The sequence below is a fragment of the Notechis scutatus genome, chromosome 3, assembly GCF_049901735.1.
Source record: "Notechis scutatus isolate UNSWTSFEM ecotype Mainland chromosome 3, rNotScu1.2, whole genome shotgun sequence".
In the NCBI taxonomy this organism is placed as follows: Eukaryota; Metazoa; Chordata; class Lepidosauria; order Squamata; family Elapidae; genus Notechis; species Notechis scutatus.
This window is the reverse complement of record NC_142011.1, coordinates 95,300,327-95,328,156: the sequence shown is the minus strand read 5'-3', so window position 1 is coordinate 95,328,156 and position 27,830 is coordinate 95,300,327. Positions and strand designations below refer to the sequence as shown.

The 27,830-nt window shown below is 36.8% G+C and overlaps 1 protein-coding gene across 1 annotated transcript in view; it reads left to right on the top strand.

Moving 5' to 3' along the window:
* Positions 1 to 27,830, top strand: part of LOC113431980 (complement factor H-like) — a 63,788-nt gene that overhangs the window by 16,433 nt on the left and 19,525 nt on the right. The window contains 11 exon segments of the mRNA XM_087960815.1: positions 9,032 to 9,094; positions 9,097 to 9,225; positions 9,619 to 9,795; positions 11,698 to 11,880; positions 12,641 to 12,817; positions 14,633 to 14,806; positions 16,057 to 16,239; positions 17,124 to 17,303; positions 19,263 to 19,427; positions 22,051 to 22,221; positions 22,919 to 23,095. Coding sequence (XP_087816941.1) covers positions 9,032 to 9,094; positions 9,097 to 9,225; positions 9,619 to 9,795; positions 11,698 to 11,880; positions 12,641 to 12,817; positions 14,633 to 14,806; positions 16,057 to 16,239; positions 17,124 to 17,303; positions 19,263 to 19,427; positions 22,051 to 22,221; positions 22,919 to 23,095 — 1,779 coding nt within the window.

Sequence of the window (27,830 nt, the reverse complement as noted above, 5' to 3'; positions counted from 1 at the left end):
CCCCGTTCTTTCTGTGGCAGCCCCTCAAATATTCCAACTCTGATTATCTGTTATCTATTTATCTATTTATCTTCCCCTGGTCTAGAAGAAATGCTCAGGTCTCTTTCATTCCAGTTTGTAAGGGAATGCTATCACAAAGTGGCAAGTGTACTTTGAAGTATGCTGTGGAGTGTGCAAAACAACAATGCAGTAGAAAACTAGGGATATTCCTCTATAAGATGATAAGGAGGGCCAGAGAGGTAAAAGTAACTGCTACATTACCTGCTAACACACCGGTGAAATTCTTACACTTTTCAATGATAGGATGATCCTGGGAAATACAGAAGTCAATGGATCAGGTATTCATGAAACTGCCCTTTTCAGGTACATAAGCAGCCTGATGCCAGGTCTAAGCTTGACAAAACAAAGTGTAGCTTAGCTTTACAGAAAAAAAATTCTTCTAAAATTGGTTAGATGGCCCAAATTGAAATGGCTGAGGTCTGTAAGGGGCGTACATAAGTGCACCATCGTGCCTCCCGTCCCTGTCCTATTGTCCCCATTTATTTGTACCTATTTCCTGTATTCTTACTCATGTTTATACTTATACCTATTATCTTGTAAGCGATTGACAAACAAAATAAAATAAATAAAAATAAAAAGATAGCTAATAGTACCAAGGGAAAAGTGACGGTTCCTTATCTAGTGAAGCGTCACAGATAGACTGCATAGCACTTGGGGTACTAGAAGAAATTAGTAAATACCATTTTGATACAGAATGAGAAATGACAGGCAGAGCTGATTCTTGCAATGGGACAGAGGCAGATTGGGAACAATACTGTGTATTGATAGTCTCAATGAACTCTTAGGGGAGGCCTCTTTGCTCCAAGAGAAACAGAAAATGTAGATGAGCCTATAGGAACACATGCAGGGAAATTTGCTAGCACCTGAGCAGACCTACTTTTTTAAAAAAATAAATTTTATTACATGTTCACCTTTAAAAACAAATTCTAGATACATTTTTTTGCAGTTGTTTGTGCCATGTTATTCCATTCTCCTGTACATACATATATATACAATTACAATTACACTTTAACACTTCTACTTTTGCATTATATTTTCTTTCTGTTGTCTAACCAGATATACCATTTTTCCCAGGCCATATAGTATTCTTTTTCTTCCCTCTCCTGCAATTCCATTGTGAATTTATTCATTTCTGCGCAATCCATTACTTTTTTTTATAATCATGTCATCTGTGGGGGTACTATCTAATTTCCAATTTTGAGCATATAATATCCTAGCCGCTGTTAATGTATGCATCATTAAGCATTTGATATCTTTTGTATATTCACCTTTAGTTATCCCTAGTCGGAATGTTTCAGGTTTGGGTACTATCTTTAGGCATGTTATTTCCTGTAACCAGATCTTTATCTTATTCCAGAATTCCTTCACTTTTGGGCAGGTCCACCATGTGTGAAAGAATGTACCGCATTTCTTTTTACATTTCCAACATTCTGGATTTAAATTTGGATAAATTTTAGTCAATCTCGCCGGTGCCAGATGCCAACAATAAACATTTTGTACAAATTTTCTTTATATGAGGCTGCCAATGATAATTTATAATTTTTGATCCATAATCTTTCCCAATCTTCTAGTTGTATACTGTATCCAAATTTTTTCATCCAGGTAATCATTGTTGGTTTCACCGCCTCCTCTTCTCTGTCGAATTTTAAAAGATAATTATACATTTTAGTTATAAATGTTTCCTCTGGTCCTAATAATATTTTATCTAATTGTTGTGGCATTCTATCTATGAAAAAAATTTCTATATAATTTTTTGTATTTTGTTTGCAGCTGTAGATAATCTGTAGATAATCTATTGCTATCCCTTCTTCTTTTAATTTTTGGTTTGTCTTCAGGATCCCTTGATCATCTAATAATTGGTTATATCTAATCATTTTATTTATATCCAAAGTATTTGGGTAGATCATAGCTTCCATAGAATGTAATGTTTTTTCCTGATTCTATTCCAGATCTCTAATAGTGCCCTTCTTATTCAATGATTAAGGAAATGTGAACTTGTCTTATTTCTCTTCTGCCACATAACAGCATGCCAACCAATTTGTAGATCATGTCCTTCAAGAGTTAATAGCCTCTTATTTCTTAGATCCAAATTAATAGCCTCTTATTTCTTAGATCCAAATTAGTGCTGCTGCACCTCAATATCTATTCTCTTGCAATAATTTTAACCTTATGAGGGTTTTTTCCCTTCCCATATAAATGTAGTCACCACCCTATTTAATTCTGCCCCCCCCAAAATTATTTAATTTTATGGGAACCCTCTGAAATAGATGCAGCCACCTTGGTAATAGGTTCATTTTTATTGCTGCAATCTTTCCTACAAGGGATAGCTGTAATTTACCCCATATTTCTAAATCTTTTTTCATTTGACTAATTAATTTATCATAATTATCCTCTTTTAATGACAAGCATCTTGATATCAACCAAATACCTAAATATTTAATCTTATTCATAGTTTGTAGTTCTATTTCCTTTTCTAGTCCTCTCTTTTGATGGTCTGTCAAGTTTTTGACTAACATTTTAGTTATATTTTTGTTGCACTTGAGTCCTGCTACCATGCCAGATTCTTCTATTTCTTTTAATAGGATTTTCCCACTCTCATTTGGATTTTCTATGAAGAATACCATATTGTCCGCAAATGCTTGTATTTTGTATTCTTTCTTCTTTATTTTAGTTCCTATAATTTCCTCGTTCTTCCTAATTTGAGTTAACAAGATTTCTATTGCGAGTATAAAGATCAAGGGTGACATTGGACATCCATGTCTCATCCCTTTCACTATATTGAGTCTTTTGGTAAAATCACAATTAATCATTATGCTTGCTTTCTGACTAGAATAGATTTCTGCTACCATCTTTTTCAATTTTGGTCCAAATTTCATCTCTGTTATTTGCTCTGTTATCCATTACTGTCTTAATATTATTTCTAATTTGTCTTTTAGGGAGGAAGCCGTTTGATCTACATGTATTATTTTATTCAAAATTGTTTTCATTCTATCTGCCATTATTGTCATCAATATTTTATAATCAGCATCTAGCAGGGAGATTGGCCTGTAATTTTGAATTTGAGAATGGTACCTTCTTTCAGTATCAAAGTTATATACGATTCTGCCCACGATTTGGGTAATTTAGCTTCTAATAAAGCTTCGTTATATACCTCTAACATCAATGGTTCCATAGTTTCATACATGATCTTATCAAAATTCCCTGGGATCCCATCTGATCCTAGTATCTTGTTATTTTTTTGTTTATCAATGTCTCTTTTCATTTCTATCTGTGTTATTTCTTTATTTAATAATTTTCTATTCTCTTCTGACATTAATGGCAAGTTTTTCTCTTTTAGATACTCTTCCATCTTCCCCCCATCTATTTTATTCTTACTATATAATTTTTTGTACTAGTTTTGTATAATCCTTCTCCCCTCCCTCAGTTTGGCTTTGGGGATTCCCTTTATCATCTTGTAATATTTGTATTAATTTCTTTTCCCTTTCCTTCCTTAATTTGTAAACCAGCCATCTTCCTGGCTTGTTTGCTTGTTCAAAAAAATTCTGCCTAATTGATTTCATTTTTTTTGCATATTCTTCCTGATTTAGTTAATTTAGTTTGTGTTTAATCAAATCTCTTTCTTTTTTATTTTTATCATTTTGTGGTTTCTCCTGTAGGGCTTTTTCTATTCTTTTTAATTCTTCTTGTAATTCTTTTTTGTTTTTTCCTTTTTTCTTTATTTCTTTTGGCTATGTAAGCTATTTTTACTCCTCTTGTGTAGGCTTTAGCAGTGTCCCATAAATTTTGTAGGGTGGTTTCTTTGTTGTTATTTTCTCTTAAGAGGGGGTTCCATTTCTTTTTTAACAAGTTGTGTATATTGTTTTTCTTTTAAAATCTGTGTATCTAATCTCCATCTTCTGTTTTTTTTATTGTAACCTTTCCAAATTAGCTGGAGGGGATCATCCAAATCATACCTATTCTAGACAGCGATTGGTGTGGGTATGAATAAAATGTATATCTGATTTCTTCCCCATTTAATTCCCTCCAACTAACTCTTGAATTTAACTCATGGACCATATCAAAAAACGTTTTTGGTAATATTTTCCTCATATTTTTTTTTGCTACTTTTATAATCCCTATCAAGGTTCATCACTGCATTAAAATCCCCTACCAAACAAATATTTTCCTGTCCTGATTCTATTATTTTTTCATGAACTTTACCATAGAATTCTTTTTGATTTTCATTTGGGGCATAGATTGTTACTAGTAAAAATGTTTTTGTTGAATTTTAAATTCTATCATTAATAATCTTCCACTGTTGTCAGCATAAATTTGTGTTGCTTTTATTTTTTCTTTATTGTATACTGCGATCCCTTTTTTTTTCCTGGTCTGCCAATGAAACAAATAATTTCACCTATTTTTGTTTGTTCTAGATAGTTTTTGTTTTTTACTATGAGTTTCTTGGAGCTATATTATATCTGCCTTTTGTTTCTAAAGATTTGTGAAAGTTTGCCTCCTTTTTATTGGGGAATTTAGTCCATTGATGATTATGGATATTAATTTAATCTCATCTTCCATCCTATTGCCTGTAGGGTTGTTTTGGTCATCTGTTTGTTCTGTTTTCCCTCTGTATCCTTGTTCTGATTCTTTCTCCTTTGCCCTGATCTCTTCCTTCTTTATTTCTTTCTTCTTGTTCCAGTATTTTCCTCTGACTGTTGTTCCTTCTGGCTTCTGCTTTCTGACTCCTCCTTACTACCGATCTCTTCCTCTACTATCATCAATTCATCATAGAAGTCCTGTGTCTTCCCTAGACTATCTATTTTTATTTTCTTCTCTTGCCAGGTAATAAGCAAACCTTCCGGGATTAACCATCTAAATGGTATATTGTGTTTTATCAATCACGAGGTTAAGAATCGATAATCTTTCCTTTGTTCCCTTACACGCCTTAGAATTTGCTTCAACGTCTATATTTCTTTGCCATTATACACCATTGGTTCATCTCTCGTCGCGTTATAAACTTCATCCCTTATTGTCTTCTTGGTAAATCTAATATGTATTTCCCTCAGAACCTTATGTCTCCTGGCTTAGTTTGTGTGGACCTAATAAATTTCATTAATTTTCTTTTGGAGTTCTTGGGATTCCCTTTTCATAGTTACTGCTATCATTTCAGCCATAATCTTCCTCAGGTTCTCTTCTTTGTTTTCAGTGACGTTTTAGAAGTGCAGATAAAAGGCCACTCGCTCCATTTCTAAATTTATAATGGAGTCTTCCACATCTTTATTTATTGTTATTAATTTCCAATCTACCACTTCCAATTTCTTCTCTGTTTGTTCTGTTCTACTTTCTATCACCTTTATTTTTTGTTAATTTCTCTCAATTGTTTGTTGTATTTCACCTATTTTGCTGTCTAGTTTATGTATGTCACCTTTCATATCTACGTGATTTTGAGTTATAGATTCCTGCATTTTAGTCATTGTCTCCTGTATCTCCAGTGGAGTTGATTGTATCTTCTGCATATTGGATATATTTCCTGATTTTTCTGTGCTCAGCATAGACCTCTGTCCTGAAGGTGATGCTGTTGTCAAGATGGGATTCGATTGTGTCTTCTTTCCTGTCCTTAAAGTAGTTGCTGTTGTGGTAGTCATTCTTAATTTCTTATGTAAGTTTTCCTACTCTATCCTCCACTGTATATTTGGCTAATTTTTTTTACTCTCTAGCAATATTATAAACCACAAACTACTTAAACACTCTTGAAATCTGTGTTGTCCAAACACAGTCAATACTGACTTACCCAAAAGTGATAATTGGGAAATTAAACAGGGATCTGGATATTCTTTGCAATTCAGATGCCAATATAGATTTATATAAAATTGAACATTAAAAAAAAATCCTTAAAGAGGCAAGACAAAACAATCAAAGAAAAATAAATAAGCCAGAAGGTGGCCTAGTAATTAAGCTCCAGCAGAACCTTCCAAAAATGCTACACATTTCTTGCATAACTACCACTGAACACAAAATCTATAAATCAAAGGAATTTGCAAGTTTTCTCAAAACAAAGGATTCTAAATCACAATGTGATATGACCTCTCATATTATGGCAATATCATTCTCTGAATAGAATTTTCAGAGAAAGATACTCTGAAGTTTTTTGGGTGGGATATTTTTTGGTTCTGCTTAAATTTCTATCCTGCTTCAATATCTAGTTATTGAATCAAGCTTACCAAATTGTTTCGTGAAAAAAAGTAAATCTCTCTAGTACTAGCCTATAGTTATAGCCACTACGGTGTACTATGAGAGGTCCCTCAAATAACTTGAAAATTTTGGTAGGGGAAAAAAAACTCTAGAGGAAAGATCAATCTCTGGAGAAACCAGAAATTCTGCAATTCTCTCTGTTGAAAATCTCCTCAAAGATACTAGTGAGATTTTACATTCTCATCAGAGAACATAAAATACTTATTAAAATTGTATCTTGTGAAGCTGCCTGAAGTGTTCATAAAGATGGACTTAAACATTGTGTCCCCCAACTTCTACAGTGACTTTGAAACAATTCAGCATCATCCAGAAAATGGACCTCTAAATTCAAATACATTCCTGGCTAGACATTCTACCTCTTTCAGTATAAATCTGAATCAAATCATCTTCTGTTTCAAGGTTCCTGGAGGTTTTTTTTTTTGAGAGGCTACTGGGAAGTTGGAAGTTCTCCCAAACTGCACCCAAGTGCCACTTTTTGTCTTAAAACACCTAACTCTTTCCCCTGCCCAATAGGAAGTGAGTGGGCAGGGAAATGCAATATGCAACCAAAATCATATTTACTGGATTGTGAATTGTATTTCATAGGCTGCAATCTGCCATTCAATCTTTAGTAACAATGTGACATAGCACCACTTTACTTATCTAATGATATCCTTGTACCTGAAGGGAACATGTTTCAGGATCTTAAGCAGGGGTGGTATTCAAATTTCTTAACAACCGGTTCCGTGGGTGTGGCCTAATTTGTGGGTGTGGCTTGGTGGTCACATGGCTGACTGGGTGTGGCTTGCTGACTGGGCATGGCTTGATGGTCACATGACTGGCTGGGTGTGGCTTGTATGTAAATATTGTAAATATTTATATAAATATTGAATTTTTTTATTTTTTTAAAAAGAGCACCTTTTACCCAAAATCAGGCAAAGCAGGCAGGCAGATTGAATTGCTCGCAGAATCACAGATTCACTCAGAGATCTACCTTTTGGCAATCTTCTACCTGAGTCTGCACTGAAAAATAGAAGCTTCAATCCTAAGGAAGGTTCAGCTCTGCTTTTAAATTAGCTAGCTTTTAAATTAGCTAGAAAGCAAGAAATCCAACGATTTCCTGATTTCTACCTAATCTAAATCTCCCAGCACAGTTGATAGTCAGAACAGCTGATGGTCAGGAGGAAAAAAAGGAAAAATAGCAACTTACCAAAAATTAGGCAAAGGCACAACGCAGGCAAGTTGGATGGCACGCATGCCAGGTAAGGAGTGAGTGGGAGGGGAGGGGCCAGCCAGTAGCATGATTTGCCAGTTCTCCAAACTGTGCAGAATTGTAACAACTGGTTCTATAGAACCGGTCCAACCAAGTATAGTCCTACCCCTGATCTTAAGCTTAGAACTGGAAAGAGAAGAAAGGAGAAAAGGCTTAGAGAAAAAGCTCCACAAATTTTCTTGATGTCAAACTATTTTATTTTACTGGAAAGAGTCATTACTTAAAATATTATCTGAGGAAAGCATTTTCTTTTAGATCCAAAGCAATATAAGTTGTCCTCAGCTTGCTATTGATACAAACCTTGTTAAAAGTTCCTTGGTGATGAATATTATCAGAACTCTTGATCATTTAGTATTGTGGGATTCAGCAGACCAATCAAAAGGTTGCTGTATGAATGAAGTGTTTGAATATATCAAAAACCTAATCCCTCTGGAAGAGATGAAAACCACACTTGTACAAGTTTCATCAAAAGCAGTGCCTGTAGGCATCAACTGAATGTGTTCTTAGGAAGGGATTTGCTGCCTATATACCATTCTACTATAAATATTCACCACTACTAGTCACTAGTTAGCAGTGGCAAAACATTTCAAAAACAAAGAGGTACACGTTTAAACTAGAGTGCAGGAGAACATAAAACAGCTAATCACGAGAGACAGATTGGGTAGGGAGAAGCTTAGAGGTTTAATTTTAGAAATCTTAGTGATGCTAGGACCAAGATTACTGAGGAGAAGCCATTTATGCAGGAAAGCACATAAAATCCTGCACATTGGGATGAAGTATTGGAAGTATTGCAGCTCGCCTGCAAGGAAAGAATTGTTACTTTACCTGTGTCTCCAGGAAGGTTTTATTTTAGAAAAAGCTTTAAAAACTTACTTCTTTCTTATTTCTCACTTAATACTTTCATTAAATATATACTCTAGAGCCAGTTCTTTTATCATCGTGAAGGTGCCAATCTTGAAACCAGGTCACTTTGAGTTGTAGTAACATCTTAGATACAAAAGCCACCGGGCAATATGGAGCCAGTCACTCTCTCAACCCAATTCACCTCACAGGATGGTTGTGATAGAGAAAACAGAAGCTAGAAGTATAGCTATGTTTGCTGCCTTGACTCATTTATGAAAAGACAGGATGGAAATATAATAATAACAATAACAGTAAGAATCAAAATACTTGAATAAGTCACTGTGCAGTGATAAAAAGAGGATAGGAAGACGTTTAGTCTGATTTTACAGTATAAGATCGAAGATGTCAAATCAACATCTCTCCATTCTCTCACAGCTACCACAGATTGTAAGCAGAAGAAATAAAGGCCTTTTATTCCCCCTTCGCTCATTGTCACTCTCTGTTCTTTCTTTAGATCCAGGGCAGAAATCCCAACAACATTTAATAAGTTCATCTCTGATGCTAGCACAGACTAAAGCAAAGAAATTGAACTGAGAATATTCTGAATTTTGGGGGTGCCTTACTTTTTTTTATCCCTTTTTTCAGCAAAGGGCTGTGATTATGTCCGTATAGAAAATGGAAGAATGACTGACTATTTGGAATATTACAACCATTTCCAATACGGGAGGGACAAACAATTGACTTTCATTGTGATCATGGTTTTGTGCCTGCGAACCAGCAAACATGGCAAAGGGCTACATGCATCAATTCCCGCTATGTCCCAGAACCAAAGTGTTTCAGTAAGTAACTGTTTCCCTTTGCAGTAGATGTTGCCAAGTATAAACAGAACAGGCCAGGGAGATGCTATCCTGACCTTGCTTTAACCTTGAAGAAGTAGCATCCTATAGAGAGTTCAGCCTGTTCTCGGGTTGCTCTGCCTGCTAGGGTGATGCTTCCACTGATGTCTCTTCTCAAGGGACCCTAAAGGTTGTTTTGGAGCCCACAGTTTGCAAACCTTAAATGATAGAGGTAAAAGGTTAGTCTTTGATAAAATATAAACAGAAAAATAGGATTCTTCCTCATCAGCTTCTCTTCACACCTTGTCTTCTCTGTGAACTAGATATCATTTGTAGTATAAATTGCCTTCCAAGAACCATCAATGATGGAACTAAGTTGCTCTTTTTTGCTTTTAGAAATATGTGATCCATCTATACGTTTTGATCATGGTCGCATCAATTACCCTTACTACATATTAGAAGGTAACAACGTTACATTTGTTTGTGATAAGGGATATTCTCCTGCAAACCAACGATCAATAATTACTTGCACCAAAAAGGGGTGGTCACCTGCTCCAGAATGTATCCTGCCAGGTAAGCATTAGGAATGTCAGCTAAAATTGCCTGACCTGAAATTACTTATCATGCTTTGCTCTCTCTCTCTCTCTCTCTCTCTCTCTCTCTCTCTCTCTCTCTCTCTCTCTCTCTCGTGTTGAAAGTAGTATTTCACAATGGATTTATAATTGAGAGTTTGTGATAATTTAGCAGCAGAGATGATAAGAGATTCACATTTCCACAGGGAATTGTGCTGTGACTGGGGGTAAAGTTATGTATAGGTGTTTATTTATGTGCATATTGTTGTACCTATCATTTGCTTATTAAACTTAATGCCTTCTATTACTTAGGTGTATTGAATATTTGCAATACAAAGGTAACTTTTGATTTGAAGAAAAATATTGCAGATGAAGTTTGTTAACATTTAAAAATGGTTTTCATTATATTTATTATTTTTAAATTGAGAGTGATGTGTTTTGATGTGCAAAGGGGATTTAGGGTTTTCTCCAATGAAGATCTGAGGCCCAGCATCAATGGTATTGGGCAGTATACAAATATAAAAATAAATGAATAAATGGCAATTATTAAGGAACAGTAAAATAAAGAAAAGTAACATCAAAATTACATGATAATATCTTTTAATATATATTTTGCAACTAAAACAATTCACTGCATATGATCCATTTTTAAAATTTCAATAGGGTTCTGTATGATAGCATTTGCATAAAAATGATAGCATTTGCATAAAAAGAATTAGGTCTGTGCTCCAAATACTTTCACAATTGTATAATGCTTCAGAAGTTTTAAAATAGGACAATCCTCTAATTGTTGTCAGTGAAGTTGTATTGTGTCTAAAGATTGAATTGTGGCAACTGGACCAAACTTTGTTAATCTGAGACATTTAGTTGCTCATCCAAGCAACTTCATTAGTCAAAGCAAAATTAGTTAGGCAGAGAGAGGCATTGCAATGTAACAACTTCAGGGATTTCCCCCTAAAATGCATTGCAATATGTCAATGAAGACTCAATCATCCAGGCCAAAGGTGTCTAAAGGTTTGGCCTTCCTTTTCCATTAGTAGTTTAAACCTTTAGATACTTTTGGCTTGAATGACTGAGTCTTCATTGACAGTGAAGTTGTAACATAGCATTCTACTAACTTACATAACTTGTTCTGCTCTCACAAATATTGCAATGTATCATGTTATTTCTTTTATTGTACGTGTCGCTATGCATAGCTGAAATATATCCTTACAGATTTAGGGATTGAAAACCCCAATCCATATGTGATTTCCTTTGAGATGGGGCACTGTAACCCCATCTAGAATAGAATGTAGTGCTGGAGTTTTCCAAACTCTCCTTGACCATCCCCATCTTTCCAGGATTCAGCTATAATTTATTATTCTTCATTTATCCTTTCATGGCAATTTCAAGAGATCTTGCAAATTAATAAATTTGAGTGCCAACAGCACCTTAAAAGGATTAAACTGCAAATCTCTTGTTGTCGCCCATTAAACTCCAAAGGATTTGGACCAGGATAACAGGACGTTCAAAACACAAGTGAGAATCTTCAGCCCATGATCCACATGTAGCAATTCCAGTACAGACTCAGATCAGGCCACTAAAATATGGAATACATGTAGCTTATATAGCAGTATAATTCATTGTATATAATTAAAGGACAAATTAGATGCCTTTGGTTTCCATAAGAAAGACAGACATGAAACTGTCTAATCAGTTTCATTAATTTCCCCACTCAATCTGCCTATGAATTTTCCAACGTATTGTATGCAGCTTTTCTTAGCAGCCTCTTAGCCCATTTATTCATGATTTTGAAAGGAGCCAAGTTTCCTCTGGCTCCACTGGTTTCCCAGGTATTTTACAAAGAGTTCACATTTTATAAACGGAAGAAGCCACATTTTATACTTTCTTTTTCCATTAGCAGTTGAACGCACCTGTAAGACGATTTCTGTATCCCATGGATATTTTGAATCGCAGCAACAGAGTTTTCAGATCAATGCTAAAGCAAAATATAATTGTCATAATGGCTATTCAACATCAAAAGGAGAGACTCAGGCAGAGACACAGTGCCTTACAGAGGGCTGGAGCCCAGAGCCAGAATGTATCAGTAAGTAAATACAATTCCATTGGAAGATAGATTGAAACAAACTGGCATAGACAAAGTACATGGGATCTTATTCAGTGAAGAATAGCCTCATATCATAACCATTTGTAAATGTATCTCTTCAAGAAGTCTAACTATAGGCTTATAGTATAAATTATTATTTTTGTTCATTATTTGAAAAAAGTAACCTGCAACCTAAATATATATGTACACTTTTATTGTAAACATCAAATTTGCATTTTATTTCCTGTACTCCCAAGAGCTGATGCCATAAATATCTTATAGATGCAAACAGAAAACATATATTATGGAGTTTGCATTTACAGAGAGAGTCAAATGGCAAGAAAACTTGTTGAGCCATGTTCTCTACACAACATATAATAAGGACAAAATTCATTTCAGATTCAAAAGCAAAAACTGCTGAAAGACACAAAGTGATCACATAGCAACTGTTTGCAGTATAGGTAGCCACAATCTGAAAAACTATGTATATGTGTTCAGATGCTAGAATCATGAAAGGGTCAGTGAAACAGTCTGCAAGACCAAATGTGACCCAATGACCTGGTTAAAAACCAATTAACCATATTTGCCAAAATCACTAGCATGAACCAGTGAGAGCTTATTTATAGCAACTCATCATTTGCTTCATGCACATACCTATACCTAAGAGGTCATTCTTCAGTGAGAATTGTAGAGCTTACAACTTAGACTCATGAGAAAGGAACAGTGAGACACTAATAATATCCACTCTTTGATTCCACAGAGACATGCTTAAAACCACCTGGAGGTGAATTTATCTTCAACACAACTAAGTCTGTTTTCTTTCCTGGAGACAAACTTCACTATGAATGTAAAGAGGGGTTTCAAATCACAAACAATACCTTCGATGACACAGTAACGTGCACCGAGAAAGGATGGGAATTTACTCCTAGCTGTGTGTGTAAGTTAGTGAAACACCAGTATAATCATCCAATTGTCTAAATCAGTTCATCAAGAATATTTTCCTGATGATTTCTGTAATGTTGCATTTATACTTAGATATACTTAAAAGTATTGTAATCCTAAATTATTTTCCAGAAATTGGCTTTTCAAATAAAAACTAAAAAAAGTAGAATAATTAAATCATGTATTTAATTTTCTCCCATTTGTTCTTCCAGTAATTTCTAAATATTAGCTATAACTTTCTCAATAATCTATTTATCATATATTCACATAATATAAATATAAAGGATAAACATATCTCATTATAATCATCCATCCATAGTTTATGTCTGGGAGAGCTGGTTTAATGATATTGGACTAAATGCAGGGAAATCCAGTTTTAAGTCTTCCCCTCAATTCAGAAAGCAGCTGGGTGACCTTTGACAAATAAGCATCAAAAATAAAAAATAAAATTCCTTATCGCATTGTTCATTGACAGCTTTACTGTGTGACTAGGCAGGCACAGTGCAAAAACTGTGTTTTTAGTGTTGCAACAAGCAACACTAGGAAATATCCTAAGAAGGAAAACATCACCGATAATAACATGTCCTAATTTAATGATTTTAGGCATTGCCAAAACATGTCTGATTGAAACATAGTCTGATTTAATCTCTGATAATAGGTTAATTTACACATTTCTTTTCTATATAAATGCAATTGAATCCAATGTCCAAGATATCATTTTTATTGAATATTGCAAAGTTTAATATCTATTTAAATATTGTTAAAGTAGCTTTTTATTGTTTAGATAAAATGGGTATCTCAAATTCCTTATTTGACTGTATCTACTTGATGTTGATGTTTATTTTGATGGATATATATATGTACAAATCAAATTGACTTATTGAGAAATATTTTTTAAAGATTAATCACAAGATTGTTAGTTTCATAAGACTTGATAATCATAATAATTAGATGCTGTTAAAGCTGAAAATATTGAATTGTGGCAGTTTCAAAATGGTCCCACTTCTGGAATGGCAGCACACAGTCCCCCACTGTATAGGGAGGCCAAGGGGCAAAGCAGCTGGCTCTATTTCCCAAACACAAGGTTATCTGAAGCGGTGTGCAACAACTTTCACAACCATCTTTCCAAAGCAAAGTTAAATACTGGACTAAAATTGTCCAGGATTAAGCAGTGACTAAATACAACCTACTCCAAATGTAAGTCCTACCTTGATTTTTACACGTGTGCCCAATATAAGACCTACCCCAAAATAAGCCTTAAGGACTCCCCCACTCCACGGTACGCCGGTAAAAATTAAGCTAGGGTGGGGATGGTGGGGGGTGGAGCTGGCCTACTACTTAATTTTCAGACAGTTGCAGCCAGGCCTCACACACCCCAACACCTGCCTTGCCAGCCCATTTCTTCTGCAGTTGGCAAGGCCAGCGAGGTTTTCCAGAAGGCTTCTACAGCCAATAACAGAGCTCCCAATTGATCCAGAGCTCTTTTATCAACTGCAGAGGCCTTCAGGAAAGCCTTGTCAGCCACAGAAGAAGTTCCTGAAGGCTCCTGACAGCGAAAAGGAGGCTGAGGGTGACCCATGCAAGTGAGGATGACAACCCCTGAAAATAAAATCTGGTGACTTTTTTGGTGGAAAAAAATATATAAGACAGGGTCTTATTTTCAGGGAAACATGGAGTAGTAGAACTCATATTGCACTTAAGAAATATAAAATCATGTTTATTTTATATATAAACATAAGTGTCTCAAACTTTCTGGCAAGTAGTTTCATTCTGAAATAACCTTATTCTATTTTATTCAACATTTGTATAGCCGTAGTATGTAAGACTCCAGTTTTGGAAAATGGCACAATTAATCCAAGAGAGAACATATTTCAGCATAATATGGTGGTACGTTTTAACTGCAACGAAGGATTCACAAGAGTTGGCTCTGAATCTGCACAATGTTATCACTTTGGATGGTCTCCACAACCTCCAATATGTAAAGGTAAAAATAGGCAATTTAAGAATTCTTACTGTATTTGAGGCGGGAACAGGGAAATTAGGAGCAGATTTTTCTAAAAGTATGTTTTGTTTTCTAGAGGAAAGCTAATCAGTGGCCAGTAAACAGATTTCTCTTAGCAGGATGCATTGAATGGGACTCTCACATCTTCATTTATATATATGCAACATACAGCAGAACTGTATTCTTAAATTGTGAATAGAAAATGTTTATATGAATAGTAATATTGTTTTTCAGGTTTTTTATATATTTTTGAGGCAACAGGATTATTTCTTTTTGCTCTTTCCTTTCTAAATGGATTTCATCACTTGGAAACCTGACATTTATATTAATAGGACTTTTGAGTGTACTTTTAACATAACCAAGCACAAAAAGAAGTCAGATAGCAGAATTACAAATCTATTGTAATATTAAACCAACCACCTACTGTGTTTCCCCCAAAATAAGACAGGGTCTTATATTTTTTGGACTGGCAGAAAAGGCACCAGGTCTTAGTTTCTGAGAGGTCTTATATTTTTCCCTATTTTTCCCCAACTGGGAAAGTTGGGGGCAGAGAGCTTCCCCTCCTGCTTAGTGCCTCCATGGCTTCACTAAACAGCTGATCTGCACTGCTTTCAGTACCTGAACATCCTCCGCAAAACAGATGATCTGAACCTGCATGTCTTGTCTAAATAGCATTTTCCTGCCAAGCCTTCAGTGTTGCAATCCCTGGATATGCTGAAGGCTTGAGGGGGAGCCTTTTTAGTGATCGGCAGGAAAGTGGTCCTCCTTTTCTTAAGCTCAGCACAGACTGAGAAAAAGAGGCAATGGTGGGATGCTGCCAGTGTAACAACCAGTTCAGTGACCGTGCAATTCCCAGGACTGCAACGCTAAATGCTTGGCAGGAAAATGGGGAGGGAGGTTTTCCCACCTGTCCTCCTTTTCTCAGTCTGTGATGAGCTTAAGAAAAGGCTTTATGCATCTTTTTGAGAGTAAAGGAGGAAATGAGTAACAGATAACAACAGTAGACACAAAAATCTACTTATTTATGTTTTTAAAGTTATTTCTAATATATATTTTTGGACACCAGATCTATATTGACATTTTAAACAAACATTATCTACTACTGTTTCACTGCTTTGGTTCCTGAGGCTGTTGTAATAGTTGCAATAGATATAAAAATAATAATATTCAAGCATATCAGCCTGGGATTTGAGTAAACACTCAAAATAAAAGTGATATTCTCTTTTTTCTAGAAAATGTTAAACCTTGTCCGGCATTACCCATCATTTCACATGGCAGAGTTACTGGTGAATCTAAAGCAGTATTTCAGCATGGTGATCTATTGGAAGTTCATTGTGAGATCTCATTTGCACTATATGGATCAAAAATCATAGAGTGTGTGGATGGTGAATGGGCACCCTTACCCTCATGCGTAGGTAAGCAGCAGCTGCCTGAAAAATGTGTTCACAAAAAGAAATATGAGCAGACAGACTTGTAAATGTAACATGGTAGTTTCTTGCACTTATCTGGTGGAGGGGAGGGGGTTGTTGCATCGTGTGTAAACTGGAATCTTCCTTCATAACAGAGTCCAATACATTATTAGTAGAGAGTGGAAGGGGTGAGATTACTTTGCAGTGTTTAAGTAATAAAGTTATAGAGAAATCAATGTATTCTGATTTATCCTAATAATCTCATGAGTCATGAATATATTCCTGTGCTTAGTGCTAATACCTGAGTCTTTGTTGCTTGCAACAGGAAGTAAAAATTGAGAACTGTCCTTCTCTTTGTAGCATTTCCATGGCTCCATCAGAACAAATGGTAGAATAAGACATTGCTAGAGATAACATATTCGGAAAATTTGGAACAAAGTATTGGAAATAAAATTAATGTGAGCTTAACGTAGCTTCTGTAAATGGTTCACCAATTCATGTTAAAAATACCATTACAGGTTTTGAGACTTGCAAATTTTGCAATATTGCAAATTAAATAATAACTTGACAAAAAATTGCAGCAAGTAATTCAAATACTTAGCAATTAAAATATTTAAGTCATGGTAATCAAGTACAAATTGAGAGTTAGCTGGAATGTGGATGTTCCTAGGTATTTGCCTCCTTCGTTTGACCAGAACTTTCTGTCAGAGATATTAAAGGCCTTTAACAGAACTGAAAAAAAATGAAAACAGTCTCTATTTTATTTTTATTGATTGATTGATTGATAATGGAGTTACAATGGGTATAGGAAACAGAGGGGCAAATTGTTTGAAGAAGCTAAACTATTAATACCTTTATGTAATAATTCCTTTTTCGGTTGCTTTCAACAGAGGAAGTAAGAACTTGTGGATCACCTCCAACAATTAAAAATGGATTTTTTGTGAATGCTGAGTCATCCACATACAGGCATGGTGACACCATGGAATACAGATGCCAACAACAATCTATCATTATTGGGACCAACCCAGCCAAGTGCCTTCATGGGCAGTGGGAAATACCATCATGTGTTGGTAAGCTAGAGGCTGAACCTTCAGAAATGAATTTTAGGCCTGTCTTGGAATATATCAGTATTTATTATTGACATGATTGCTCCGAAATATGACTCAGTGGAATAACAATGGGAATTGCTGCTAGGAGGTATAGGTTAGATTGAATTGGTTTATGCCAGTATGGTTCATAGGCATCTTATTTTTCCTGTCTGATCCCGATTTAAAGGGGATTTTCACAGGGTCTATGAAAAAGAAAGATTTTAGTGTTTCCGAAAATGATTCAATGCCAAATATAATCCTGGTGGGATTATGTCTTTACCCTTAGACAAGAAAAATCAAATGAATAGATATAGAATAGGTGGCATGTAGCTCAACAGCAGTAACTTTAAGAGGGATCTAGGAGTCTCAGTGGACAACTACTTAAATATGAGCCAGAAGTGTGCTGCAGCTGCCAAAAAAGCCAATGAAGTTCTAGGCTATATCAACAGAGGAATATTATCAAGGTCACATGAAGTATTGCTACTGCTTTATACTGCTTTGGTAAGACCACATTTGGAATACTGCATCCAGTTTTGTTACCATGATAAAAAAAAGATGTTGAGACTCTAAAAATGATGTAGAAAAGAGTAGCAAAAATGATTAGGGGGCTGAAGGTTAAAACATATGATGAACGGATGCAGGAACTGGCCATGTCTAATCTAACAAAGAGAAGGACTAGGATTGACATGACAGGAGTGTCCCAATATTTGAGGTACTGTCATAGAAAAGAGGAGTCAACCTATATTTTTCATTTTTTTTAGTGAACAGTTTTCAAGACAGTCTACCATAGATTAAGATTCCTGTGTTCCTCACAACAGGGGAGATCTATAACTGGTAGCCTTGAAATTGAGAGTGGGAACAGAAAGGAAAGGGATACGATTATCCAGGTTTATTGATTTATTGGTTTGTTTGTTTATCAATCCAACCTGTATGCCACCCACCTCATTAAAGGCAACTCTCTGCCTTATCTATGTTTAATTTGAGGAGCACATCAAATCTAATGTCCTGTATAGCAGAGTAGAAAGAGATGTCTATCATCTGTCAATCAGAGTAGATAACAGGGTCTCCCCAAGCATGTGCATCCTCCTGGCCCCGCCACAGCTGGCCAGGAGGTTATGAGAGGAGAAGGAGGGGGAGGAGGAGGATGATTGCTCGAAGGGAAGCCTCTGCTGCAACTGGCGATCATTTCTCAGCCAGCCTGGATTTCCAAAATGAAGAAAGAAAAGGAATAGCCAACAGCCTGAAAGAGAGCTTGCTGGCTTGGCCCAGCCATGGCTTTCCCACACACACACACACACACACACACACAGAGCGGGACAGAGAGACATAGACACACACAGAGTGATACACAGAGAGAGGGGGGAGAGAGGGGAAGATAGGGATGGGAGAGAGAGAGACATACAGAGAGAAATATAGAGGGGGAGCAAGAGACACACAGAGAGATACAGAGAGGGCGGAGAGAGATAGAAAGGGGAAAATAGGGAGAGGGACAGAGAGAGAGAGAGACACAGAGATACAGTGAGGAGGGGAGAATGATACAGAGAGAGTGGGGAGAGAGAAAGGGGAAGAAAGGGAGAGAGAGGGAGAGATACAGAGAAGGAGTGGGAGAGAGACAGAGAAGGAGAGGGGCAGAGAGATACAGAGAGGGGGGAGAGATAGACATAGACAGAACTAGAGAGAATGGTTTTGTGATTGAGTAGGCTTGGCTAGGTGGTCATGTGACTGGGTGAGAATGAGTGACATCAAGTTGGTCATGCCCACCCAGATTTTGTGGCTCCCTGTGTTTTTTTTTCCCCCTGAGGGAAAGTGGTCCCAATAGCTCTTTGAGTGTTTAAGATTGCAGAGCCCTGATCTAGAAGAAGAAGAATGGAGTATATAAATAAAGAAAAGAATAATGGATGTATTATATAAATACTTACGTGACAATTTTTGAATTGTTAGTTAACCCACAAAGTTGTACACGTCCATGGTATGCAGACTTTCAACCAACTGTTCAGACTACAAAGCCGTTTAAGACCGACCAGTTTGCAAACTATCGCTGTGGTTCCAATCTGCATCAAACAAAATGTGTTAATGGATTATGGTTTCCTGTGCCACGGTGTAAAGGTATGGTTTGCATGCTATGTACAAGTTTATAGTTTCTTCAATAGGATGCCGTTAATCATCTCTAAAAAATAAAAGTGGGACACACCTGAGGACAGTCTTCCTACATAACATCTTTTGATGGCACACAGTTTCTTCTGAAAAGCTTCTTTATAATCCCATGAACTGTGCATGCTTTGTCTAATCTGATGCTGCAGTGAGACAGTGAATGTATCCATTTCAAAATAAAAGTTCATTTTGCAATGTAGAAAAAATCCTCAACAATCCAAGGATAAAAGGAAATACACATTAGTCTTAAAATCAGTTGGTTTCTTCCTTAGCAGCCATTTTGTTTCCTTTACAGCAGCCACTCCACCTCAGTTGTAGCACACAGATTCCTAGCCTGCATTGGACAGCATACTTTTGCCCATTTTTCCTCATTAGTCAAATTCAATGATAAAATTTCATTTCTCACATCACAAAAGTTCTTTGCTTTGAGTCTTTCATGTCTTAGGCAACCTAAGAGAATTTACACAGAACAAAAGCATGCAAATCTAGTACGGAATTCATCTTTGACTTTTGGTACTTGCATGGAGACATCCATACAGGTTTGTTGGCACAGTAAAAAAAAATTCACTGGAAGAAGTTTCAGAATTTCTGCTGCTTAAGAGGACCATCAGATCATTACATCGCTCCTAGTTAATTCCAACATATCTTCATTCAAGAAAAATTATTCACTTTTTTCTATTTATTTATACATATATTGTTGGAAAATAATACATACAGTATATTCTGTCCTTCCATAAATCTTTCCAAGTCAGTTAATTTACAATAAATGTAAAAAAAAACCCTATAAATTGATAAGAAATATATTGAAATAAAATGTAACTATTTTAATATTCAGGTTACAAGGCATGTTTTCATTCCTTTCCAAAATTGTGGGAATCTGGGAGGCATCCTAACTACATTTGCATTAATTAAATGTTATTTTTGTTCAGTTCGTAGATAAGCAAACATTGTGGTAAATGATAAACTTTGTCTGGATTAGATAAATGATTTCAACTGTTTACCTGTGTTTTTGCTAACTGGTGGCCTTTCCTCATACTCCAGTTCAATATCAGCTATCTAATTTATTATCAATCCTGCAACTACTTTTGCAAAGGGCAATACAGTTAAATTTTACTAGTGTATAAATGTCATTGCTGCAAAGCTTTGATGGCTCCTTCTTCTTCACCAATTGTGGCCTTAAAGTAAAACGATCTTGCAACAGTGACGTACATTGCTATTTTATATAATTACCAAGTTTCCCCAAAAATACGACCTACCCCAAAAATGAGCCCTAGCCTGATTTTCATGACTGTGCCTAATATAAGTCCTCCCCCCCCCCAAAAAAAAATAAGCCCTAGTTAAGCCCTGCCCACCAACTGGTTATACGAGGTGGGATGAGGTACATGCATAAAAATCAAGCTAGGGCAGGAATGGGGGTGGAGCTACCCCATGCACCCTGCACCCACTTACATTAGGACCGCTACAGCCAAGCCTCCCATGCCCTGACAAATGTGGCACCATTGCCCCACTTCTTCTGCACCTGCTTGTGGCTGCTCGTGTCTGGATTCCATGTGGTACATCATACTGGTGCTGCCAGTTACGGTAGAATGCCGCAAGGCTTGTCATAACAGTGTTGCTGCTCGCAGCAGGATGCCTCATGCCATGTTGCACTGGTGCTACCACTCGCAACTGCAATGGCATGATGTGCTTCGCAGCCTTCCACTGTGAGCAGTGGCACCAGCACAATGAGCCATGCAGCATCTTGCCGCAAGCAGCCAAAGAAGTCAGGCAGCAGTGCAACAGGTGTTAGGAATGGGAAGCCAAGCTGTGATGGTCCTAAGGTAAGCGAGTAAGGCATCCCTCAAAAATAAAATCTGATGTTTATTTTGGGGCCTGAAAGAAAATAAGACCGGGTCTTATTTTTGGAGAAACACAGTAGGTTGTTGTTCTAATTGTAACTGTTGGATTGGTTTTGATCTTATATGTCTTTTACTGTAATTGTTTTATGAGTACCATTGAGAGTTTCATGATTGCAGTAAAGTTCCAGTGTGATTAGCAGGGAACAAATGGCCCTTTTATGAGAGTTTTCTGGTAAAATGTTTAACAATGAATTATGAGTACTAGGTAACAGCAAAGGGTAAGAATTGGAAGAAACAGACATCTTGGTTTCAATTTGGGTCCTGAAATATTAGTTTGTGGAAAAACAGACTGGAGGACAGGAACACAAATGTGAGAGCAGATAGCAGAAAAGAATGATTGAGAGAAAGAACGATAAAAAGATTTGCTATAGTCTGGTAGGAAATTATATCTATAAGTGTTTTTGCTGTTGTTGTTTGTTCCCCAGTTGGTCAGGCCTGGCATTCTGTATCATTGTGGAAACAGAAATCTATGTAGCAACAACTGGAGACCTAATCTGAGCATACTGTTAGGTGCTAAATCTTGGAGAAGATTTTTGGAGGCTGAGGTGATTAGTCAAGGATTTGACATAAAAGCCTCCTAAGAAAATACTTAGGATTCATCTTCTTTGGATAAAGTAGAAATGAGATAATTTTCAGCTCTAATCCTAAACAAATTCTAATTATAAGCTGTTTTGTTAAAGGAACCTGCCCTCCACCACCTCAGCTTCCCAATGCCATAAATGTAGCTGAAATGAGAATCTACAAGACCGAAGAAGAAATTAGCTTCAAGTGTCAAGAAAATTTTCTTCTTCGTGGCCCACAAAAAATAAAGTGTGAAGCTGGAAAATGGCGAACACCTCCACGCTGTCTTGGTTTGTATGCTTGGTTTTGCCTTTGTTTTAAATAAACTGGATATTACAGATAAAGTGTAAGAAGCAAAAAGGTCAGGAGAACATTCAGAGCATGACTGATGGAATTCTTCACAGCCATTTGTCCACAGTGGCTTTTCTGTGTATGCATGTGCTCTATTCTAAGATACTAATCAGGTTCTTTGCACATTGTACATGTTGCCTCTGTCTTTCTCTGAAAGTCAGATCAGGGTTGGTACATGAATGCTAAAACTATTTCTCTCTGTTTCTGCTTCTCCCTGTGTCTGTATATGGTGGCAAGCCTAGGGGCTGTATATGCTGTATATCAGGGGTGTCAAACTCGTGGCCTGAGGGCTGGATGCATCATGCGCTGGCCACGCCCACCCCCATTTTAGCAAAGAGGGGGGAAAGTCACTATACGTCATGTGATGACAACATGATCACGTGAGTTTGACACCCCTGCTGTATATACTCCATTATGGATCACATGAACAAGAGAGAGAAGCTTAGGATGGATTGATTGGCAGTATCTTGAGTCTTTCACATCTACTTCTTCACTTGCGGCTTCTTTTTTTGCATAAAGATTTTTTTTCTTAACCATGTTTTATTAAAAGAGATTTGCTATACAGATGCAATAGAAATGTCTTTATGATGTTTTATTTCTTTCATTAACAAACCTTCCTGTGTTTTCTGTTTCTAGATTTACGATGTAAACCTCCTCCTGAAATTGACAATGGTATAATAGGAATTGAGAACCGCACAATGTTTCTTCCTGGTGAAATTGTGGAGTATCGTTGCTCTCCAGGTTTTGAACTTAGTCAGTTAAATCCTGTAAGATGTGAAAATTTGAAATGGTCTGAGCTACCTGTTTGCAAAGGTAAGAAATAGTACTTTTTTCTACTGAAATGCCAACACTGGGTTTGAATTCTAAAAAAGACTTATCCATGCATTTTTTTCATTCTTATGCTGATATTAGAAATGGGACAAGGAAGATGCATAAATGAGGAATTTGGGTTTTTTATATAAATATTGAGATTTCATAGGTCTTAAAATGTCACATGTATGGACTCAAGCATTAATCTCATGTATACTTTCAGAACTGTTCTTGTCAGAGCAGGGTTCTGACTTCAAAATCTCTCTTATTCACAATTTATAAAGGACTTAGAAAGTGTAATCTGGACATCATACAACTGCACCGTCCCTCTGTTGTTCAGGCTAAAAAAAAAACCTATTATTTTTCGAGGTGAACCTGCAAAATAAGTGTCACTACTTTAATAAATCAGCTCAAAAGATTACCTTTCCTAAAGGCCTCCACTCCAAAGAAGAGATGGTGAGTGTAGATAGTTTAGGCAAGTACTATGTGATAACAAAAAAGATGGAAAGCAAGTAAGCACAGCAGTGCACCCCCCCCCCTTTTTTTTTTTTTTTTGCCTGTCTGGGTCTAGTCTTCACTCTTCGAATCTACAGGAATCATTTCTCACTGGGTCTACCAGAAATACATACAATCTCTCAAAAGTTGCTCTTACAAGATAGGGTGGAGGGACAGTGGTGGGATTCAATTTTTTTTATTGCCGCTTCTGTGGGCATGGTTTGGTGGGCATGGCAGGGGAAGGATACTGTAAAATCTCCAGTCAGAGGTGGTATTTGCTGGTTCTCTGAACGACTCAAAATTTCCGCTACCAGTTCTACAGAACTGGTCAGAACCTGCTGAATACCACCTCTGGCTTGGGAGCTCTGAGGCATTCATTTTTGGTTGGCTTGAATGCAAAATTGGTAGTTAGAGAAGATTGCAGTTACGGAACTAAAGGTGACAAAGGCTGGAACATGTCATGCTAATGTGCGTGTTTATGTGCGTGTGTGCACACATACACGCTTGTATAAGATTTTACATAAAGGAAAAGACAAACCTAAAAGAAGGTAAGAATAATAGGTCCAAGAAAAGGAAGAAAACAACCCCTAAAGTTATAAAATATTATGACTTATTTTCAGGGGTGGGATTCAAATTTTTTAACAACCGGTTCTGTGGGCATGGCTTAGGTGGTGGGCGTGGCTTGGTGGTCATGTTATTGGCTGGGCATGGCCAACTCAATATCACTCACATTGAGGCACGCATCTCCTCACCTGGCCTCTCATGACTGTGGGGGTGCTGCAACAGTCGTAAGTGTGAAAAATGGTCATAAGTCACTTTTTTCAGTGCCATTGTAACTTTGAATGGTCACTCCACACAAGAAAAGTACCAGCAAAGGAAGGAAAAAAAAACTCAAGAGAAGTTCCTGAGACAGGAAGTCTAGTCCTGCCAAGAATGTAATAAGGGTTAACGGAGAGGCAGTTTCTGTAAGCAACACCAGAATGTTTCCTTCCTGCCTTCCTTACAGGATTAGGACAGTAATTTCTTCTAACAACCGGTTCTCCGAACTGCTTAGAATGTTAACAACTGGTTGTAGTGAATAGGTGTGAACTGGTAGAATCCCACCCATGCTTATTTTATTTTATAACAGCTTAGTTTTGTCATTTCTACTAGTTTTGTCTTCTAATGACCCATTCTTCCATGGTGGAAATTTCAGTGCTCTTCCAACTTTGTGCATATAATAATTATCATACACAAAAGTAATCTTTTTAAAGTCTTTTCTGATTCAGTATACATCATTCCTAATTTAAACGTATTATGGGGTTTTTCCAATATTAATCTTTAAAATTGTTTGTAATCACTGTATGTTTTTATATTCAAAATTTCTTAGCTTTTTCACAAGTCCACCACACATAATAAAATGTTTCCTCGTGTTTTTCACATTTCCAACATTGATTTGATATGTATATTTATTTATATTTTTATTATTGAATTTCTATGGTTGCCCATCTTAGTCAATGACTGGGAAATGTACCAGAGAAACTAGCAGACAGACTGATTGACTGAATTGAAAGTCTCTTTTGTCAGCCTCATGTCTGTTAAGAGTCTCTAACTGAGTTTTGGAACATGTTTTCTTCCAAAGCTCCTGGTGCTCTACTTTAGAGGTGCTGGCAACATCCCTTTCGGATTGTGCTGTTTGCATGAATGTAAACTCTGTACACTCTGCCAATTGTATCTTAAAGATGAGAGATTGTTGTGGTTAGCCAGCAGCAGGTGCGGACGGTTGAGGAAAGCGAGGACTCAGATGAGGGACCAGGACCATTAGGGAGTGGGCTGCTGCCTTCAGAGATTGTGGGGGCTGGCAGCAGCGATGAGGAGATTCCCGAGGAGCCTGTGCCAAGTGCACATGCGCTCAAGATTGCTTGGAGGAAAGAACAGTTACAACAGCATGGGCGACTCGGGAGTAAGGCTGCAAGGTAATGGCCCCTCCTTCAAGTAGATAAAAGGCAGCTGTGCAGCGAACATTCTTTGTATGAAGCAAAGACACTTTGAAACTCAGCCTTGGACATTACAGTTGGTATTTGAAAACTCTTGTGTTATAAACTATTTCTAATCTGTTGTTTTTTAGCAGATTGAAAAAGCTTGGCAAGGCTCTTTGTTGTCAGAGCTAATTAGTTGGAAGCAGCCTTCTATCTGTGAAGAAACAGAATTCATAGATGAAACATGAAAAGGTTGTGGTGCTGCTTTTGTCTTGTGTTTGCTCTCTTGGAAACAGGTTTTGGTCAGAACAGAGATATTGTCAAGAACATAGTATATTTTTAATATTAAAGCTATATTCTTTAAAAACGATAACATAATGAAATTAAAGGAACATTCCAGAAAGTTATCTCCATAGCAGCTTTTTTCTGATTTCAACTGCAAAGCTTATATCGAGTGACTGATAAGACTTTCAATTTTTTTTTTTTGTTAAAAAACTTATCCAGGTGCCTGTCCAGTTTTTCAGTTGTATAACAGGGCTTTAATAACCTTATATAGGGCCGTTCACCCTATATACTGTATTTATAGGATGAATGACCTTACGAAAAGTACAGTGCAGTGGACACCTCTTATTGTTTCTGTCTTATTAGCAACTCATGAGCAGAGATGATAATGGAATTTTAGCTACCTGCCTTGCAGTAATGCAGAGGGAAAGATATTATATCTAGATTTAAATAATGCCTTTCTCACCTTAGGGAAGTTCAGAGTGTGTAAATGTTATTTATAAATGCTTGATTTTAACCTGACAGGTATATTAGTAGTTAAGTCCATTCTTGACTGGATTAGAATTAGAATTAGAATTCTTTTATTGGCCAAGTGTGATTGGACACACAAGGAATTTGTCTTGGTGCAAATGCTCTGAGTATACATAAAAGAAAAGATACATTCATCAAGAATCATAAGGTACAACACTTAGTCATAGGGTACAATAAGCAATCAAATCATACTAGGAAACAATCAATATAAATCGGAAGGATACAATCGACCAAGTCACAAGTGGGAGGGGATGGGTGATAAGGAGTGATGAGAAGATTAATAGTAATAGTAGTGCAGACTTTGTAAATAGTTGGACAGTGTTGAGGAAATTATTTCTTTAGCAGAGTGATGGTGTTGGGAAAAAACTGTTCTTGTGTCTAGTTGTTCTGGTGTGCAGTGCTCTATAGCATCATTTTGAGGGAAGGAGTTGAAAGAGTTTATGTCCAGGATGTGAGGGGTCTGTAAATATTTTCACAGCCCTCTTTTTGACTTGTACAGTATACAGGTCCTCGTTTGAAGGCAGGTTGGTAGTAACTGATTAGTACATAAATAGAGAATAGATAAGGCTAACTTTGATGATCAAAGAATTGAGTATTTTCTAAGAGTATGATTATCACCCATGAGTATTCAGAAATATATGCATAATTATTTTGAGTTACGGCTGTAGTGACAGAGCTGAAAAGACAAAAGGCTGGAAATCTTAAACTCAAGACCTGATTCTTGTTATTGGGAAGTAAACAGAAAAATAGTAAAGGTTAAACAATGAAATAGATTCTAACACCTTCTCCTATCCCTGTCTACTGAGAATGTGACTATAGAATTCAACAGCCCATCCACCACCACCTTGGGAGATTAATCTTACAAGGCAGCAAAAACACAAATGTGCAAAAAAGTTATCTTCACCTTTAAATAATTCCAATGGCAACGTCCCCACTAAAAGAAATATAAAGTTGCTAAAATTTCAACAGTATTTGAAATGGCTCTCCTATAAACAGGGGTGGGATTCAAATTTTTTAACAACCGGTTCTGTGGGCGTGGCTAAGTTGGTGGGTGTGGCTTGGTGGTCACGTTATTGGCTGGGCTTGGCCAACTCAATATCACTCACATTGAGGCACGCATCTCCTCACCTGGCCTCTCATGACTGTGGGGATGCTGCAACAGTCGTAAGTGTGAAAAATGGTCATACGTCACTTTTTTCAGTGCCATTGGAACCTTGAATGGTCACTCCACACAAGCAAAGTACCAGCAAAGGAGGGGGAAAAAACTCCAGAGAAGTTCCTAAGACAGAAAGGCTAGTCCTGCCAAGAATGTAATAAGGGTTAATGGAGAGGCAGTTTCTGTAAGCAACACCAGAATGTTTCCTTTCTGCCTTCCTTACAGGATTAGGCCAGTTATTTCTTCTAACAACCGGTTCTCCGAACTGCTTAGAATGTTAACAACTGGTTGTAGCAAATAGGTGCAAACTGGTAGA